This window comes from Neodiprion lecontei, chromosome 1 (assembly GCF_021901455.1).
Source record: "Neodiprion lecontei isolate iyNeoLeco1 chromosome 1, iyNeoLeco1.1, whole genome shotgun sequence".
Classification (NCBI taxonomy): Eukaryota; Metazoa; Arthropoda; class Insecta; order Hymenoptera; family Diprionidae; genus Neodiprion; species Neodiprion lecontei.
The window spans coordinates 37,148,144-37,167,188 of record NC_060260.1 but is presented as its reverse complement, the minus strand read 5'-3'; the positions used below and the strand labels follow the sequence as shown (position 1 = coordinate 37,167,188).

The 19,045-nt window shown below is 34.7% G+C and overlaps 3 protein-coding genes across 3 annotated transcripts; all 3 read left to right on the top strand.

Moving 5' to 3' along the window:
* The first annotated feature begins 57 nt into the window (after positions 1 to 57).
* On the top strand, positions 58 to 2,836 carry LOC107225676 (2-amino-3-ketobutyrate coenzyme A ligase, mitochondrial). The gene is made up of 7 exons (XM_015666219.2): positions 58 to 182; positions 528 to 724; positions 803 to 1,089; positions 1,245 to 1,451; positions 1,602 to 1,794; positions 1,892 to 2,069; positions 2,347 to 2,836. The coding sequence occupies exons 1-7, from the start codon at positions 134 to 136 to the stop codon at positions 2,502 to 2,504; spliced, it is 1,269 nt and encodes a 422-aa protein (XP_015521705.2). The 5' UTR covers positions 58 to 133; the 3' UTR covers positions 2,505 to 2,836.
* Positions 2,837 to 2,974: 138 nt separating this feature from the next.
* On the top strand, positions 2,975 to 5,419 carry LOC124294817. The gene is made up of 5 exons (XM_046742127.1): positions 2,975 to 3,622; positions 3,728 to 4,291; positions 4,367 to 4,496; positions 4,704 to 4,947; positions 5,292 to 5,419. Exons 1-4 carry the CDS (start codon positions 3,272 to 3,274, stop codon positions 4,943 to 4,945), a joined length of 1,287 nt encoding a protein of 428 aa, XP_046598083.1. The 5' UTR covers positions 2,975 to 3,271; the 3' UTR covers positions 4,946 to 4,947; positions 5,292 to 5,419.
* LOC124296624 lies at positions 5,199 to 9,351 on the top strand. Its single transcript, XM_046746685.1, has 5 exons — positions 5,199 to 5,840; positions 5,944 to 7,731; positions 8,082 to 8,570; positions 8,660 to 8,711; positions 8,803 to 9,351. The coding sequence occupies exons 1-5, from the start codon at positions 5,609 to 5,611 to the stop codon at positions 8,810 to 8,812; spliced, it is 2,571 nt and encodes an 856-aa protein (XP_046602641.1). The 5' UTR covers positions 5,199 to 5,608; the 3' UTR covers positions 8,813 to 9,351.
* Positions 9,352 to 19,045: the final 9,694 nt, after the last annotated feature.

The following is a 19,045-nucleotide window of genomic DNA, read 5'->3' as shown; positions in this document are numbered from 1 at the left end:
TTCTTTATTCAGCATGTATGAAGGTCAACTACTTTGCGTTTTGACTGGAGTTTTGTTAATCATATGTACTTTCTCCATCCAATATCTACAGATATCTTACCACAGCATAATTCCACCAGCAGCCAAGACTGCAATGATCAGTTTTATCCAAAGCTACAATATGCGAATAATATTTAAACAACGTAAGTTAAATTTTTATCATTTTTAACACTTGCGCTTCTAATTTAACTATGCATAAATTTATTCTTGCAATTTGCGAATTGAGTTCAAATTTATTCGCTTATTTTCCATGAGGCTGCACAACGATGTGTAATTTTCTAGACTGTTTCATTATTCTAGAATAACTGCATGGCTAAGTTAATTTAACTGCTAAACTCGTAATCGGTATTCTTGTAATATCAATTTTATATTTTAAAATGAAATTGTGTTCGTAAGTGTTGAAAATAGAGTGATCATATTTTTTCTTACAACCAATTATTTGGAAAATTGTTTTTTTTTTTTCTTCCAATGAATTATTTATTTTACAGCTCCATGGGCAAAATGTCATCTACGATCTAGCATGAGTTCTTTGGCAGCAGTTCTACAGCCAGAATTAGAATCAATTAAAAGTGCTGGAACATGGAAATCAGAACGAGTAATTACCTCACCACAGAGCATGAAGATTCGAGTTGGGAATGGAAAGGAAGTTTTGAATTTCTGCGCGAATAACTACTTGGGATTATCTGTAACTACAGCATCTATATTTAAGGAATTACTCACGAATTGATGTTTGAATTTTTTAAATATATCATATTGTTTTTAGAATAACGAAGAAGTAGTTGCAGCTGCTAAACTAGCTTTGGATAAATATGGAGCTGGTTTAAGTTCGGTAAGATTCATTTGCGGTACTCAAGAAATCCACAAAGAATTGGAAGATAAGTTATCAGCTTTTCACAAGAGACAAGATACAATTTTGTATGCGTCTTGCTTTGACGCAAATGCTGGGATTTTTGAAACTTTATTAACAGCAGACGATGCTGTAATAAGTGACGAATTGAATCATGCGTCAATCATTGATGGGATTCGACTTTGCAAAGCGACAAGATACAGGTATTTTTTCTGAAAAATGAAAAAGAATTAATTTACATAAATCAGTCAAATCAAACTCGGATTATAATCCTCATTCAACATCTAGCTGTACCTGAGATGATTATAATAATGGTTACATTTTCTGAATATTTATCTTCTTCTGTCTACATCACCAGGTATAAACATAGAGATATGGCAGACCTGGAAGAAAAGCTAAAACAAAGTGCCTCGTCGCGATTAAAATTGATCGCTACCGACGGAATATTTTCAATGGATGGCACAGTTGCACCATTACCCAAAATTACTGAATTGGCGAAGAAATACAATGCCTTGACATTTGTCGATGATTGTCACGCGACAGGATTTTTTGGAAAAACTGGCAGGTGAGTCACGTGCCGTTAATGAAAAAATTAATCTGGATAGTCGATGGTTGGACAGTAAAATAGGTAACATGTTCTGATTCAACAAAGCTTGCTCTTGTTGATAACGAGATTTACAAAGAGTGATTTTAAATTTCCAAATAATTATTACAGAGGAACGGAAGAGTATTTCGACCTACTTCCAAGCATCGACATAATAAATTCAACACTCGGAAAAGCCCTCGGCGGGGCAGCTGGTGGTTACACTACTGGACCAAAAGAGCTCGTTGATTTGTTAAGACAGCGTAGCAGACCATATTTGTTTTCTAATTCACTGCCGCCACCCGTCGTTGCTACAGGAATTAAGGTATCACCTTCCGCTAATCAATTATGAGGCCTTTAAAAATAAGTTACTGGTAACCACAATAAAGAAAAACAATACTTAATTATTACGGTATTCACAGGTTCTTGACCTCATCTCTGATAGCACGAAATTTCTAGAACGTGTTTCTAGCAACACTGAACATTTTAGAAGCGCTATGACTTCGGCAGGATTCACTTTAAGTGGAGATGGACATCCGATTTGCCCAGTAATGCTTGGAGATGCAAAGCTGGCTTCAGCTTTTGCAGAACGAATGCTTAGTAAGAAAATAAATTTGAATATTCTTTTCATATTCTTCTTAATAATTTTGCTTGAACATGTGTAAAGGTAGTAGTAGAAATAAAAAATCATCAAGTTTAGTTGTTTTTATAATTTCGTCTCTAAAATTACTACAGGATCGAACAGGTCTAGACCTATTTTGCTAGTACGTACTTTTAGAGCATCAATTACGAATGGTTTGAAATAATTGGAGATTATAAACTTCCGCAAATAAGTAAAATGATACGAAATCTCTTATGTATTCCATGTTGTTTGCAGATAAAGGCATTTACGTGATTGGGTTCAGTTATCCCGTAGTACCAAAAGGCAAAGCAAGAATACGTGTACAGATTAGCGCAGCTCACACAACAGAAGACATCGAGAGGGCGGTGGATGCTTTTATACAAATAGGAAAAGAACTTAAAGTCATATCGTAAATATTTTATTCTTGTAGTTGAACAAATTATCCAATGTGTATGTGGGTACAATCATTAACCTCTAGACGGCCGGCAACACCACTGTAATAAAAAAAAACCGGCCGCCAGCAGGTTAATTTTCTCAGTTGTATGACTGTCGAAATTTGTGACAAATTAAAATAAGTGTATGGTAAAAGATGTTGGCTGTAAAGCACAACCAGTCATTAACTTTTCTTAAAAAATACTGCTTCTACTGCTATCACTAATAATCACCACATTTGATAGCCTAAGAATTGAAACAAACTCATGTACACACAACATGTGAATGGATGAATGAATTTGTTCTGAAATAACTGTGAGCAAAATTTTTCTTCTATTTGATCAGAAGTAGGAATTAACTACTTCAAGTTGATAAATCGATCTGTTTGACAGATTTTCCGGAATTAGTAACCAGTCATTTCCTCACAATATAAATTAATAGTACAAAATTACTGGGAGTAAAATTCATAACAGCTCGTAGCAGTAAGTATGTATAACTTCTTAATTAATCTTCGGATAAATCTGTGAAGAATATTTACAGATTGATATTAAGATTAGAAAATTTGAATATAAATTAGCAACGACTAATCGATATTATGCCAAATGATTAATAAATCATTCACCATCGCCAGTAAAATAACACGAAGTAATTTGAATCAGAAAAATATGCTTGAGAATCTATTCCAATAGATTGCAAGTATGTTGGATTTATTTTCAGTAACTTACAGACGACATTTGCATGTAGAAAAATGACGATTAAATGGATAGAACGTGCAACGGTAAAACTGGTGATTCTTTACGGAAGACACGAATGCCTGTGGAATCCGTTTCTTCCAGAATTCAACAAGCAGCTTTGTTGTTATCAAGCTTACAAGCAAATTGTTCGGTGTATGAATATACCTGGGTTAACTGTATGCGATTGCGTCAAACGCATATCGTTTGTGAAAAAACAATATTGTTTTGAGCTTTCAAAAATTAGCGCTGCCATATCACGCGGCACTTTTTATAAGCCTAAAGCTAGTTGGTTTGAAATTATGCATGAACTGCTATTTCCATACATCCAATCAGAGTCCAACAATTACAACGATGATTCTAGAAAGGTACGATGCATATTTTTAGGTATAAATTGTGTAATTTTCACTTCTGAGCCATTATCTTTGTATGGCAGAAAATTCTTAATTTCAATATTTCGTTGTTTTGCATAGGATTGTGATTGTTCGCAAGACGAAGAAGGAGATGGTGATGGTGACGGATGCGATAACGAAAACCCAGTGATTGACGGATGTGAATGCCCACCATGTGAATGTCCACCTTCCGAAAACTTTGAACAAGATCGCGCATCTTACTCAAATAGGGAAACATATTTGGATCTTCCTCACAAGAAACATCACCGTTCCAAGTCTCGTGCCACTAAAACTCGTGGTTCCTCCAAGTCACCAATATGCTCTACACGAAGCAATTGCGTAGAACGAAATTCTGCGTCAGATCTAGAGAGATCAAGACCGCTACCAAAATTTAACAAGCACGGTAGACCGTGTACACAAACTGACAACGCCACAAACACAAGAAAGACAACGTGCGATAAAGGAAACGATGTTATACGATCTATGAGCACGACAAAATGCGCCCAAGTATCAAAAAGATGTATAGATGCCGGCAACAGAACAAGCTCACTTTACATTAGTCAATCTGGCGTTCAAACTGAAAGAAAATCTACAGCAAATACTTACACGAATTGCGAACACGCAGAAAAGGCGCAATGCACAATGGTACTCTCGCGATCACAGTAATAATTTTTTAAAAGGCGAATAAGAACCCTGTTACTGGTTCCTCGATTGTTACAGAATGATGAATTTACGCTGGACGATGTCTGCATAGATTCCGCAGAAGGAAGTGGAAAGAAGTGTAACCAGTATGACGAATTTGACATGTTCGGGAAGAGTGTCGCTTGTCAGTTGCGTAGTCTCAGCTTAGGTAATTGTCAAATCTGAATGACTTTATTCAAAACAGAATTATCTTATTATATATATTATTAATCTGAACAACTTAGTGAAGTATATTTCAGGAATTCAATTTAAGTTGGCTCTGAACAATTTAATGTTGACACGTCTATTTTTTTTTCTCAAAATTGAATCCATGTGACGTTACGCGCATATGCATTTCTTTTTTTTCTTCCTTAAGAATCGGCTATCAATTTGGAGAAACGCATACAAGATATGATGACCGAAGAGCGACTATGCTGTATGAAAGACAGCGTAGCTGCAAAACCTGGTAGCAAAGATTGCACCTGCACTTGCAGCGAATGCAAAGAATGTTGTTCTTTGGAAAAAGATCAAACTTGCGCATGCGGCGTACCGGTCAGCAAATGTTTGCCTTTATTTCCAATGAAACCCAGCCAATGTTACGGATTTGGATGTAATTAAAAGTAATTATTTTATCCGACATGATTATTAATATGTAGAAAAAATGAGCTGTAATGATATGCAATGGAAAACACAGGATATCTGTATTCAATTGCAATTTACAACCTATTCCAAATCTGTCATAATTCGGCATTTTTATTTTGAAAACTAACAATTATCTAAATTTAACAAAAAATTTTCACAACACAACAAAAACGAAATGTTATTTTTTCCATAGACTTTTAGCAGCCGACTTGCAAGCATAATGAAATATGTCGAGCAAATGGGATGACAAATTGATCGAAAAGTTTCTGACATTGTACCGAAAACATAAATGTCTCTGGAATCCGTACTCTTATGATTATAGGAACTGTGCTGTTAAGAATGAAGCCTTTAAAACTGTTGTACAGGAGTTGAATTTTCCTGGTATCAGAGTGCCCGAATGTTTGGAACAAATTGAAGTCATAAGGGAAAAGTAAAGTCAGGATGACGCGGGTTTTACACATGCGCTTAACAGGATTACGTTAATGTTTTTTATTTTGCATGCATGACAGTTTTTCAACATCTTGAAATAACTAAAGTTAGGAAATTTACTTGTTTAGATACAAACGAGAACAGGCAAAGGCTGAAAAGAAACTAAAATCTGGAAAACTATACAATTCGAATGTACCATGGTTTAATCTTATGTCTCAAATGCTATGCGAAGTGATAAATGATGAGGAAACGTTCAGTAAAACTCCAGTCAAATTCGCTCCTTGTGCTGGGACAAAGAGCAAGCGCACCAAACACACTCCAACATTCAATAAGCATGGACAATTTATCTCACAAGATAACTATGAAAGAAATGTTGAAAGCATATCCAAAAAGAATGATAACAATGCCTTAGTTCTATCTGAAGAAGAGCTAGAAGACTCAGGTATCATGCAGTGGCCGACTTGGCAGTAAAAGGCTACGAATACTTGATCAATAGATATTCGGTGAATGGTAGTATACGTAGGATTAATATCAATTTTTCACAGGCTTCGAAGAATCAAAAGCACAGCAACGAAATGCTAATTTCCAGAGTGAATTGAAACTGGTCGACGATGAAAATGATCAGCATAACGTATATGTGTCCTGTGGTTGGGAAACAGAGAAAAGTCAGACCGAGTTGCCGAATAAAACATATGAACTTAATAATTGTAAAGAGAGCAGGACCAAAATTCAACCTGAAACTCAAAGAATTGTTACAGTAAATTCATCAAAACTTGCTGATAAAAATTTCGTTGACGAGACAAATTCTCCACCATTTTACGGCAAGAAAGTTAATTATTCAAGTAGGAAACCTCAAATACAGGAAACGGATGTTATTCAATCTCAAAAAAACCTTGAAACAAATGAAGATTCTCCTAACCCATCGCAAAACTACAGCGGAAAATGCATTTCTACTCGACAAAAAAATTTTGATAACACAAAAAATACAACCTATCAAGATAATATCAAAGCAGTAAAATTACCAGACGATATTTTATCGAAAGAAATTAATTATGTTCGTTGTCCTCAAAGTAAAAAAGAATTTGGAAACAATATTGCAACGCATCCAAGTAACGTTGGCCATAATACTCAAAGCTACTATTTGGAACACATCCAGCCCAATTTTGAAATAAATCGAACTAGCCATCATATCAATGAACCTACACCAAGTATGGTTCGCTACCGTGACGCATTCAATCAGCAATCACAGAGAGCACCAGAATTTTTCGATGACATAATTGGGAACGATAACGTGTCTCCTACCAGGTACAATGCATGCGTTCAGGAATTCGGCGGAGTTAGGCCTGCGGTATTACCAATCGCACCTGAAGAAGATAAATACGAAATCTGCCCACGATTTACAATTATTATCCCAAATTCGGATGAGGAGGATCAACATCTAGAAATTATTGGATACGAAGTTCGTGCCATCAATCGACAACTATCGAAGTATATGTTGTGCCCACATTCCGAGAGTGAAAAAAAAGGAATGAGCACTGTTGAATGCTTATGTAAAACTGATACACATGCAGCATATAGAAATGTAAATATAGATTCGGCAAGACATAGCAATATTATTAAATTGGACATAAACCATGGTCGTTCCAAGCACAATCATGCGAAGAAACGGTTTCATAACTCAGGGACTGCCGTCGAAAGACAATTCGAAGATGAATCTGAGCATCAAGATATGACGAAAATCGGAGTGCAGCATAAACCGTCTACCAGCAAGGGTACGCAGACTGACACATCTTATGAAAATCAAATAATCCAGACGATACCAGATGTACAAACAGGGCAACCGAATCGTTCGAAATCTGTTAATAACAAAGACGTTTCCTTGATGACTACATCACTACACTATAAAGATGCACGCCTTCCAACTCCATACAGAAATGAGCCTCCGATAGATCAATACTCATATGCAGTGAATGATGATCAAGTAAGCGGAAAACCATCGTGCTGTGCAGCACGCCCAGATATTAAGAATAGCTCATTGCCAGAAGCGAGTTTTAATAATACGAGGATACTACTCAATGTTATTGTAAAAATATTGGAAGCCGATAGCACACAGGAAGTACCAATAAATTTGCAAAGAACTTTGAATACGATGCTTGATACCTTTCAACAAATAACAACACTTCCACCAGCCGAAGTGGGATACCCCGAGGGTAATGTTAATGAATTAGAAGGTGCTATGAATTACGATAATACGACGGACAGCACCCAGTATCGATTTCTTCCTTTAAACAAACCTTCTAAGAGTCAACAGGTCGAAAACAAAAATTCACAAGGTGAAAATACGTATAACTAATGTAAGATTAATGAAATGCTCTCCCTAATCATTACATAAATGCAATCAGATGTCAGCCGGCGGCATTTTACAGATTGGAGTAATAGCATGGTCATGACTGGATTTTTTTATCATGCAGAGTTTTGAATGTCCAACGTTGTTTTCTTTTTGATAGAGATATAGTTAGATAGACAAAGAGGTTATTCTTTGATGAATTGAGATACAATAGAAATGTCCATTTGATACCAACATTTAAAGTTTCTGCATCTTACCGTAGACACTTAATTTTTCAACTTGATCGCAGATTCAAAGATAAGAAGTATATCTGAATTGATAAAAAAATGGTTTCAGAGTCACCTGCCAAGATAGTGAAGCTTGATGATTCTACTGAAAATTTAAGGCCACAGTCTCCTATTGAAAGACCTGTTTGTCTCAGCGGTATATCGGAAGACGAAACAACTATGTATCTTCTTCCAGGAGAGGTCAATAATGCAGTAAATAAAGATACTAGTGGAAACGAACAAAACCCTGCAGTTGTAACTCAAAAAAACCAATCAACCAATGAAACAGATACTAGATTAACTCAAATAAATGAACCATCAAATGAAAAAAATACTAGGAACGTTTTACAGAGTAGACTTCCAGATCATTCAAATGTATCGAACTCTATATCCGATCCAATTTTGGATTATACAAGTGAATTTGGTGGAAATGGAACCATTCCGTCGTCATCCCGGAACGTCAGCGAGAGTCTACCTGCAAGTCAACTAACAAAAGATTTCTTAGATGTTGTGAAATATACAATAATGATGGATCAAATGCTACAACCTAAAGAAAATGGTTAGCATCGATTATGCGTAAACACTTTAATGCATTTAAATCGAAATGTACAGGTCTATTCTTATCCATTCTCATCTTTATGATTCTAGGAAACAACGAATGCTGCAAACAACCAGAAAAATCAACCGATTCAGGACATTTGTATGTTTCAATATGTTCTTTTTTTTTTTTGTGTAGTTAGCAAGCCTAACTGCGTTGCCGCGAATAAATCATTCTCAATTATTTGTTACAGACGAAAATGATGACATCTGATGTATATCCAGTTAGCATCACCAGCATCTGTTGACTTCCGTTACACCAGAGAATGATGGGGTGACTGTTCATTAATTACCTACCAGCCATACTTCGAACAGTGAAATATTTCAAAACTAAAGCAAGGATTGAAAAAATAATTGAAACTGTTTTTCATAAGCTGTCAATAAAATTTTATAAACTAAGGATGAAATTTAAAAATAAATCCAACTATATACATATCAGTCAGTAAATAATGTTATGTGTGATCGGTAAGTTCATTGCGTAGAAGTTTTTTCATATTTCAATAACATACAAACCAATGATACTGAGTTTTATGATTGTCTTTTTGAACTACCATTCAAAATTTTTAATCCAGATGGTAGGTTGGTTAACCCAAGAATAAAAAAATAAGTGAAACGGAGTTAGATTAATTCTTGTTGGAAAGATGGTGTTGAGTATTGTCACGGGTATTGTGGTTCAAAGAAGTAAATGAAAATGTAAAAACAACTTGACAGAATGTCATTTTGACATTTCTGGTAATAAATACAAACCAAAGTTTCAAAAATTTCAATAGTTACAGGATGTATATTATATCGAGGCTATGCATAATTGACCTATACTCCGTATGCTCAAGACTGTTAATATTTTAAAATTATTATGAAATCTGAACAGTTATGAGTTGTAATTCACGATTGGTTTAAAAATTCGGAACAATCTAACTCCTGTAATCCATCTCGCGTTAATGATACAAAGTGGTTCGTCGACCAGAGAAAAAAATGTCTAATCACTTTAGCGAAGCAAAAATCTTCAAATTTTTAAGACTTTACAAAAGTTACGAATGCCTGTGGAATCCTTATTCATCTGAATATGAGAACTACGATGCAAAATCAAACGCATTTTCCGAAATATTATGCGAAATGAACGAATTTGGATTAACCATTAACAAGTGCTTGAATCAGATTAAATACATCCGTAAAACTTATAAGCAAGAACAGCAAAAATTAGAGAACATCGCATTTTTAGGAGGCCGTGCCTATTCAAATTTGCTGTGGTATCCGTTAATGAACAGCATGTTGTTGAAAGTTATCCAGGACGAAGAAAGAGCGGTGAGGAAAATCTTTATTCTTAAATACATGTTTGTGTTACATAGAAATATGTTATTTTCCGACTGAACTTTAATTGAGAATGTTATTTAATTGTTTAATTTTCAACTCCATTTAGAATCAACAATCTAGCAGTTTGAATCTTATCGCTGTGCCAAAAAGCCTGCGATTGAATTCAGGGGATCACCTTGCTCAAAGAGAATTGCGAGGAAGATTTCCGGTGACTTATGGAGAGACAACCGTCATCTGTCCATATATACCAAATTCGAACCAAGAAGATTATACGGATTACTACCCAAGTTCTATAATGCCTATGAATTGTGTTGACATATGTGTTCCGAATGAACATATAAGTTGTTGCCCTACCTGTGGATTTTCGAGGGATACCTGTTGTAATTGTCATTCAATCAATGACGTTGGGTGCAGTGCAGAAAATTTTAATCAAAGCTATATTTCGCAATCACAGATTGATTATCGGCCTAAAACCTCGTATAATTATAGAAACGGCGTATTGGAAATAAACTCCGCGGTCCGAATTCCTGTATCCGAGCCTTTGACAAACCGTGGACATGGCCATCTCATCGAAAGCATAACACTAGAAGAACCTGAAGAGTATAATTTCAAATCCGGTTCCAGTAATCGACAAGCAAACATTAAAAATAACAATAATGATGAAGAATTGCCAGTGCAATGTAACACAAAATCTGTTCGGAACAACGAAAACAGTAAAACAGCGGATGTATATAGTTCTCCAGAAATCCTGGAACGTGCTGTTAATATTAATTTGAATGCTATAAATTATCAACCTACTAAAAATGGTGTAACGACAAGAAATATTAGACAGAGATTAAAGAAGTCTAGCAAAACTGGGGAAGTGTTGATGAAATGGTACGAGCTACAAATTTATTAAGCTTGGTTGGTGTAACACAAATTTCGCCTTGCAAGAATATCAAGCGTAATGAAAATTGTACCGGCGGTAGCAAACCAAAAGCCAATAACCCGAAGAGTCTTAATGATAATTTAGAATCTGAACAAAGCATTGATTTGAAATCCTTAATGAGTACCAAGCCACCAATTGTAGCACTTAATTCGAACCACCAACGTAATGTGGACATTGTAGATGAAAATACATCAAAGAAAAATGTACCCCTGGCTAATTTAAAGATTAAGATGAATCACGCTTCAACCGCGGTATCCGAAAATCATGAGCATTTCATAAAACAGAATATTTCCGTTGAAAGTCCCCAAGCAAAAATCGAATCTGGTCAAATTGGTAGAAATGGTAACTCTGAAAATTTGAAAGCGGAATTAAGCTCGGGACAGATAGAAAAGTCAGAAACATTGAATCGTGTTCTGAATGAGAAAGGTTTTCCGGAGAAGATTGATGATTGTAAGCAGGAAAGGCATAATGTAGAAGCTACCGAGAATCTAAAACAAAAATCGAAAAGTTTGATGAAGTATAATTTAGCAAAAATTGTTGTAGATTTCATCGACGAAACGTTAAACAAACCAGGTAGAGGCACGTCTGCGGATCACGAAGAAAGATTAATTCTGAAGAAGGTAGCTGAAGACTTACGAACGGTAGTGAATGAAAGAACTCCTGATCAAAGTGAAAATCACATAATAAAGCCTATGAATAAAACAATTTGTTGGCGTCAGCCAATCGAAGAACGTTGCAATATTATTCCCTGCAAATTCGTCAAATCCTCAGTTAACGAAACCAATCATGTAGAAGATATCCCAAGTGGAAAAGCAGTACAATCGAATAATGGTGTACCACAGAAAAAATTGCACAGTTATAGAATGATGGCAGGAGCAAATTTTGGTGTCGAAAATAACATAAATAAATCGATTTCGGTTACCCAGCATCAGGGTACAATAAAAAATGTAAAAAATATTGACGTACCAAATATAACCGACGTATCTTGTGACACAGTGTCCCAAACGAATTCTCGACAAAATATCGCTGATATAAAATGTGTGCAGCCTAATGAAATATCAAGTTCAAACCGTTTAGTTTCGAAAACTTCACAGTATGCGAATACACAATCATCATGTATGAACCATGCGAAAAACGACAAAATTTCAGTTTTACATGGAACGAAGGATAAATCGTTTCGACTGAAAGGTATTGGTAGCAAAAAATACCCTGATTTGGATCTAAAAGCTATAGAAATAAGTGACAAAATAAAGATGAAAAAAAGCGAATTGATTACTGAAGATAATTGTCAGAAATTAGTAAGTAATTCAAACATCTGTAATTCAAGTCCTGCCTTGCAAGATGTAATGAAAGTTGAAAATTATGTAACTACAAATATTTCAGTAGATGCATCGGAAAGCACAGAAAATATGGTCATAGATAAGGTCGTAAAAGAAATAACGGAGTGCCTCCAAAAAACTTTGAATAAAAATGGATATACTGTTGATAAAAAGAATTTTTTTTCAAAGAAGAGCCTAATTACCAGCGGCAATGGTGAAGTAAATAGTAAAGAGATAGAAAATGAAGCAGTGTGGAAAACAGAATTGAGAAATATAGTTGGTGATTTAATGAACAACAAAAAGACTGGGTATCCAATTACCTTCAAAGTCAAAACAATGATTTTGCCAGTGATAAATCAATCAGCTACGAAAGAGACTACTTCAATTTTATCACAATTAAGTACAAAAAGCGAGTACAATACAAGCGAGAACACACCTCCTCAAGTTTGTAAGACGTTCAGTAATGAAAATAGTTCAATTAAAGATACTGAATGCAGTAGGAGTAAGCACAAATTGTTTGCAAAAGATGACGAAAAGCAACCCAAAGAAGGGAAAAATTTCAGTACGTACATTTTAAATAGTCATAATAATAATTGTAAAATCACAGCGAAGCAATCGCTCGATGAAACAGAAAATATAACTTGCGATGTAGAAACCAATGGTCTCAATTCTGATGCCTGGTTCCATAAATTATGTAGAGAAAGTCGATCGAAAAATAAGGTATTACCAAATCTGATGAAGAGATATGTTAAAAGAAGCAAGAGAATTGTTCCTAGATACTCAAACAAAATTTTGATTAAAGAAGCTAATCGAATTGTCTTATCTAACAATGGTCATTTAAATGGATTGCAGAAGCTATTAAAATATCTTGTAAAATTTGAAAAGAAATTTCATACTATCTCCAAAAAAAATGATAGTTTCTTGCATAACGGAACACCGGAAAAGAAATGTATAACGTCAAATGATGAAGAATTTGTAGAAAATCAAATCAATGCTCAATTACTTCCAAGGAATGATTTCAATGGAGTAAAAAATATTTTTCCTCAATGTCACGGTAAAGATATTAGCGTTTATTTGTGTACAGAAATATCTCAAAATGATCAAAAAGAGATCCAAACGGCAACGAGCTGTAATGATCATTTTAGCAGTAGCATATCTCATGATGTTAACAGAGATTTGCTTTTCACGAGTCAAGAAAATAAACTGTTCAAAAGTATTTTGAGCAGTTGTTCAATCAAATCTTTCAGTAGAGACGAGATGGATTTCAGTGACTGGGAGTCATTCAGTGAATCTGACGAAGAAGCAGGGTTGGCACAATTAAACGGTGGACATCGAAATACGTCAAGTCTTGATAATCATAAAAGGCATTATGTAAAAGGATTTTCTAAAAGAGAGATTCAGTTGTTACAAAACTCGAACAAGGGGAACAAGACTTCTGCATCGTATTCGACTACCCCTCCCAAGCAAATCTGCTCTGTTTATACTATGACAGAATCAGGAAAAAAAGAATGCAATAGTGTCAACGATGTAAAAACACTGAACAATATCGTTTTGCCGATTAGTAAAGGGCTTTTTCAAGTGTCGGAGGCTAATTCATTAAAGAATTTATCAAATATACAATATAATTGTAGTACGAATGATTTGAATATAAATCAAAAAGACGTATCGGACTCTGAGAAACACAGTGAAGTATCCTCGTGTTGTATAGGTAAATTATATAAAGAGTGCAAAACAGTCTAGATAAAGGTACATCGGATTTGTAACAACGTCAAAAATTTTTAGCAATTGATGATGTGTTTTGTATGTTTTACAGAACTTGAAGATAATCAAAAGACAAACGAATGTGTAATAACAAGTCGTAACGAGTCTGAGAAAGGCCAATCATTATTGGAAGCTAAACTGCAATTTGCTGCCAAAAGTCACATCAAGTCCTGCTGTAATAGAGATACCACAAGCAGCGTATGTACACCAATTTGCGATGTGACCAGTCGCCTCAGATTATGTGCAATCATGAAACCACCAAACGAATATCTGCTAGCTAATAATAGTGATATTCTAGCCGACAACATATGTTGCTGTGAAAGTTTGAGAAAGATGGAAGAGGTGAATGCTGAAAGGGATTTAAAGTTACTTAGAAAAGCTAGTCGAAAGAATGTTATGATAGGAGATACAAATGTGAAATCAATGTCTGCTACTTGTCAGACGGAATTTTTGAAACGTGTTCCGAACGTGGTTGAACAGCAAACTCAAGGAAAGATTAGAGAGCCTGGGCAAAATTTAAATGATACCTATCATATAGCAGAGAAAGAAATACTAACAAATACTTCTGTTGCTACAATGTCGAAAATTACGGCATCAGACGAGCAAGGTAATACCAAGAATTCAGTATCAATTCCGTTAGACCTGACAGCTTTCCAAAAGGAATCCGTTTTGCTAGAAATAAAACTGCTGCAGCCACTATTTTCAATTGAATTGAGAAAAGCACCGAAAGATATCAAGAAACTAGGATTAACCAACTTTGAGAATGATTCTGAACTTTCGCATCATGACGAAGATGATATAGATAGACATTCGTTTGAGGAATCTACTATTGAATCTAGTACAGAGAAATGTACGATGACTGACAATGCAAACGCGAATCACGCTAATGAAACCATTCCACCAAATTCTCGCAATAAAAGACAGGCAGAGAGGGTTCAAGGAACATTTCCACTGATAAAGAAAAATGAAGAAGATACTTTTTCGTCTAGAATAGAATCATCAAATTCAAAACCAAACACGGAAAATGACGACAACGAGATTAAAGTATCGAAAGATCAAAAAGAATCTATAAATTCTATGGCATTCATTGTAAGTGAACAAAAAACAAATACCTCAACAAATTTCCAAGGAAATTCAGGCGGCTCAAATCTTGATCTTTGTAATATGATTCCTCCGCATGTTGCGATATTATCAACAAACTACAAAGATCCTGGTAATCAAAGTGACATCCACAAGGCTTCAGTGAATGATCGTTCTGTTGATTGTGTGGATAAGACGCTACCAATATTAGAAATGAATTCGTCTAACGGAACGGAATCGATGACAATAGAAACTTTAATCAAAAGTGTAGAAATATGCTTGCAGCGTGTAAAGGATCCTATCGTAAAAAAGGAATTAGTTGGAATCGTCAGGTATATCAATAATCAGAATCAGAATAACAATGACTCTTCAAGAAAAAGTCATACACAGTTAAGCGAAGAAGCCCCTAAATATTCAAGATGGTCTGTAGAAAAAAATGGAACTTCAGTCCAGATTAAATGTGAAGATGATAGTGTAAAGCATTCGCCTTTGCCAATCACTGGGGACAGTCAATGCGGAAAGTCATGCAAATCTTCCGAAGTGACTCTGTCCACAAGAAGTTTTGAAAATAATAAAGGAACTGACGAAGATAATCATAGTTCGACAGACAGGTCTGAGATTATGCCAAGTTATGAGAATAAATCCAGTTCAATGAAAAAAATGGGTGATAATTTTATAAACAAAGAAATAATTCCAATTGCTCATAGTACATTATTGTCAAGTGATGTCGATGATAGTGAAAACAGTTATTTAAATGTATCAAGTTTCGAATCGTTGTTTTTGAAATTTACCAAGGAGTCGCAACTCGTAAAATCTAAGAACCCAAGTATGATTTATGAAAGAACAAGCTCTGGCAATAGTTGTGATCAAAGTATCGATGAGGAATTAAATTCAACTCCACTGGCAGAGAATCATGCAACTGACGAATCTAAGCATTGGCTCTGTAATGGACGGCCAATAGAAATAGATATTGATGCATTTATTAGTTCAATTGCAACCCAACTGCGAGGCTTGTCTACAGGTAAACAAAACATAATGGAATAATACAAATTTAATAAAAATCTATAATGATAATCACTATTTGGAAACTATCATTTTTATCTTTCAGAAGCTGCTTTAAGATCTCAACAGGGTATCCAAGAACTGATGAGTGAGAGTTATTTGAAGGCGGAGAGAAGTAAAAACTATCGATGATTTGTAAGAATCACGAACGTAATTATTGGAGCAAACAAGTCTATGATCATTATAATTATTGTAAATTGTGAAGAAAAGTAATGAGTCGTTTTTGTAGAGTTCAAATTTTTTACTTATTTTTTTTCGCAATATAACAAAAAATTTATCAAAGTATAAATATTGAGGCTCATTAAAATACTAAAAACAATTATTTGACAATTATGTCACGACTACCAAACAATAATTGAATTTTATGACAATGCCGGGTAAACAAAATATGATCGATGTGACGTTGGCAACAGGCTGCATTTTACATGTTAACTGTGTTTGAAAATCACCTGACTGTTCGTTCTTTTTGAAAAATAAGAGTTTACGAATATATACAATGATCGATGAAATCAAATCTTCGATAAACGAGTCGTTTTAATCCAGAAAATGATGGAGAAACTGTCTCGCGTACGCAGCCAGACAAACCAATCAAAGCCAATATTGCACGATAGCATTAGAGTATAAACTAAATTAAACGTAGTATGTAATACCTTCAATTTTCGCAGGGTATTCGATCTGCAGTAATTTGCTAGATCCAGCGTCGTCCCATCATCCGTGCCTCACTTTGTACACATATCGAATGTCTTCGGAATAAATACACTCAACCGCACGCTACACTTTGAATAATGTGACTTTAAAAACGCGACACCGAAAGCGTGGCTCCCGCGCGTGACGTCACTTCAACCGGATTGAACTGTTTCTACCGCTTCAAACCGAGCTGCGCGAACATGAAGACTAGAGGTATGCACGAAGGTGCGTTCCAAAACGCCACCTATGTGCGCCTGACCACCCGAGGATAGAGGCAAAGTTGATCATAATACAAGGTCTAACGACAAATACCTGTAAATAAAATAATAAAAAAAATAAAAGATACTCAAGCAGTGCAAAAGGGATAAGCCACGTGGGTGATACAAAGCACATGGTGTAGAAGATGGACAGCTGATGTTTTCAGAGTTTTTATAGATCGCCGCATAGCAGCAGAATTTGAATTTGTTTCAAAATCGTGTATCTCGCTTTATCCCTCTTTTTGTATGTATCTACTGCTCAGCTATTTGATCAGATTGTTATAAATAAAAGTAAACAGAAATATGTTATGTTGTTATTAGCATCGTATAATATTTTATTTATTCGGTATAATATTATTGTGGTTATGTATATATGCCGATACATATACACATAACACACACACACATATACAGATATTATATACATAAGGTTGGTGATTCGTAGTATTATAAATGCTTGAGCCTGCCTATGCATTTTGTATAGTTTTCATATTGCGTATTGTAATAATAGTAATTATCATAATAATCTGGATTTGTAATACTTTTTCTTTAAATTTATTTATTACTTTTAAAATATATCCTAGGACAAGTATTATTCAACATTATTATCTCTTCTTCGGTGACGAATGAACATTGGTAGTATATTATTTATATTATTATAACGTTTTCTTCAATCATTTTCTCTGAAAAGTATTTACAGTTTGTCCGTAACTAGTTACTGCTCTGCTGTCGTTAGCTGTGTTTAGTCTCTTTTTATAACTTGATTTTGTTGTCATTTTTTTTTTTTTCTCTATGAGGAACAAATACGCGTCTCGACTTCAGTTATAATATGTAATATAATACTTTAGCATAGACTCCAGAATGTATGTATGTATATTGTGTACTAATAATTATTCTATGAATACAAGATCTCTATCATCTATAATCATAATAAACGACTGAAAACATAAATTAGACTTTATAAAAATACTATCAACGGCCGTATGCAACGTTCCAATACAATTCCGGGTACGTAATCATTAATCAATAATAATAATCAGGCCATTAGTAGTACAATATATATATTAATTATCCTAGTGTAATCATTATATCTGGATTGCATTGCAAATCCTACAAGGTAAGCGTTTACTTTATATATCTGATACTTTACGTAATAATACAATAACAATAAAGTGCATTTATTATTCAGTTCTAGATTTCATACTTCTCTTAATTAAATATGTATATACTTTTTGCCCCTTTCAATTAACGAATTACCTATATCCATAGCGTCGATGTACGCTGGATTATGTTTATTGTTTAAAAAGCTGCATTTCTTTTGTACGATTAAGAAAGGTTATTTTATACCAATGCAAGTCAACAAGCTATCTACGAACAGTTTTTTTTTCTCAATTTTTTGTTTTTCTTTCTACTTTGTCTGTTTTTTACTTTATTATTTTCACGAGTAATTTCTCACTCTTCTTCTTCTTCTTCTTCCATTCGTAGTTATTTTCACTAAAGTTATTTTGGAATGACTCGAGGTGCTCGTTTAAAACGCCAAGCGCAAGAGCGGAAATTACATAATACATAGTTAATAATACTTTTTAGCAGAATAGAGGCGGAAATATTCGTCGTCTTTTTTTGCTTCATTTCTATCATAAATCCAAATGTACTGCTCGAGACTGTCGATAATTATTCGGTGAATGCCTACGTATATTGATTAACTAATGATAAGAGGTTTGGCTTCGGTTTTGAATCCGGAAACCAGAGTTCTAAAATTTCAATTTCGGAGAATATACATTCCGAGTTATATAATGATCAAACAACATACATCTCTAACATACGCAAAAAATCACCTTTAACAACTCAATTCGTACGTGCTGACTACAATTTTGAGGTTCATTAGTTTGTCTTTAATTTATCTATAAGTATGTATAATATGCCATATGTATGTACGTTTGGTTAATGTCCTTTCATCCATTTGATGATTTTCAAGTCTCACCACACTAGAGAGGATCCGCATCATCAGTCAAACCGAACCCCTTTCAATTCC

Coding starts and splice junctions, on each gene's coding strand:
- LOC107225676 (XM_015666219.2), top strand. CDS start 134: ATGATCAGTTTTATCCAAAGCTACAATATGCGAATAATATTTAAACAA. Junction 1,090..1,244: donor TGCAAAGCGACAAGATACAG/GTATTTTTTCTG, acceptor CTACATCACCAG/GTATAAACATAGAGATATGG. Junction 2,070..2,346: donor TTTTGCAGAACGAATGCTTA/GTAAGAAAATAA, acceptor TGTTGTTTGCAG/ATAAAGGCATTTACGTGATT.
- LOC124294817 (XM_046742127.1), top strand. CDS start 3,272: ATGACGATTAAATGGATAGAACGTGCAACGGTAAAACTGGTGATTCTT. Junction 3,623..3,727: donor ACAACGATGATTCTAGAAAG/GTACGATGCATA, acceptor TGTTTTGCATAG/GATTGTGATTGTTCGCAAGA. Junction 4,497..4,703: donor GTTGCGTAGTCTCAGCTTAG/GTAATTGTCAAA, acceptor TTCTTCCTTAAG/AATCGGCTATCAATTTGGAG.
- LOC124296624 (XM_046746685.1), top strand. CDS start 5,609: ATGTCTCAAATGCTATGCGAAGTGATAAATGATGAGGAAACGTTCAGT. Junction 5,841..5,943: donor AGAAGAGCTAGAAGACTCAG/GTATCATGCAGT, acceptor AATTTTTCACAG/GCTTCGAAGAATCAAAAGCA. Junction 8,571..8,659: donor GCTACAACCTAAAGAAAATG/GTTAGCATCGAT, acceptor TTATGATTCTAG/GAAACAACGAATGCTGCAAA.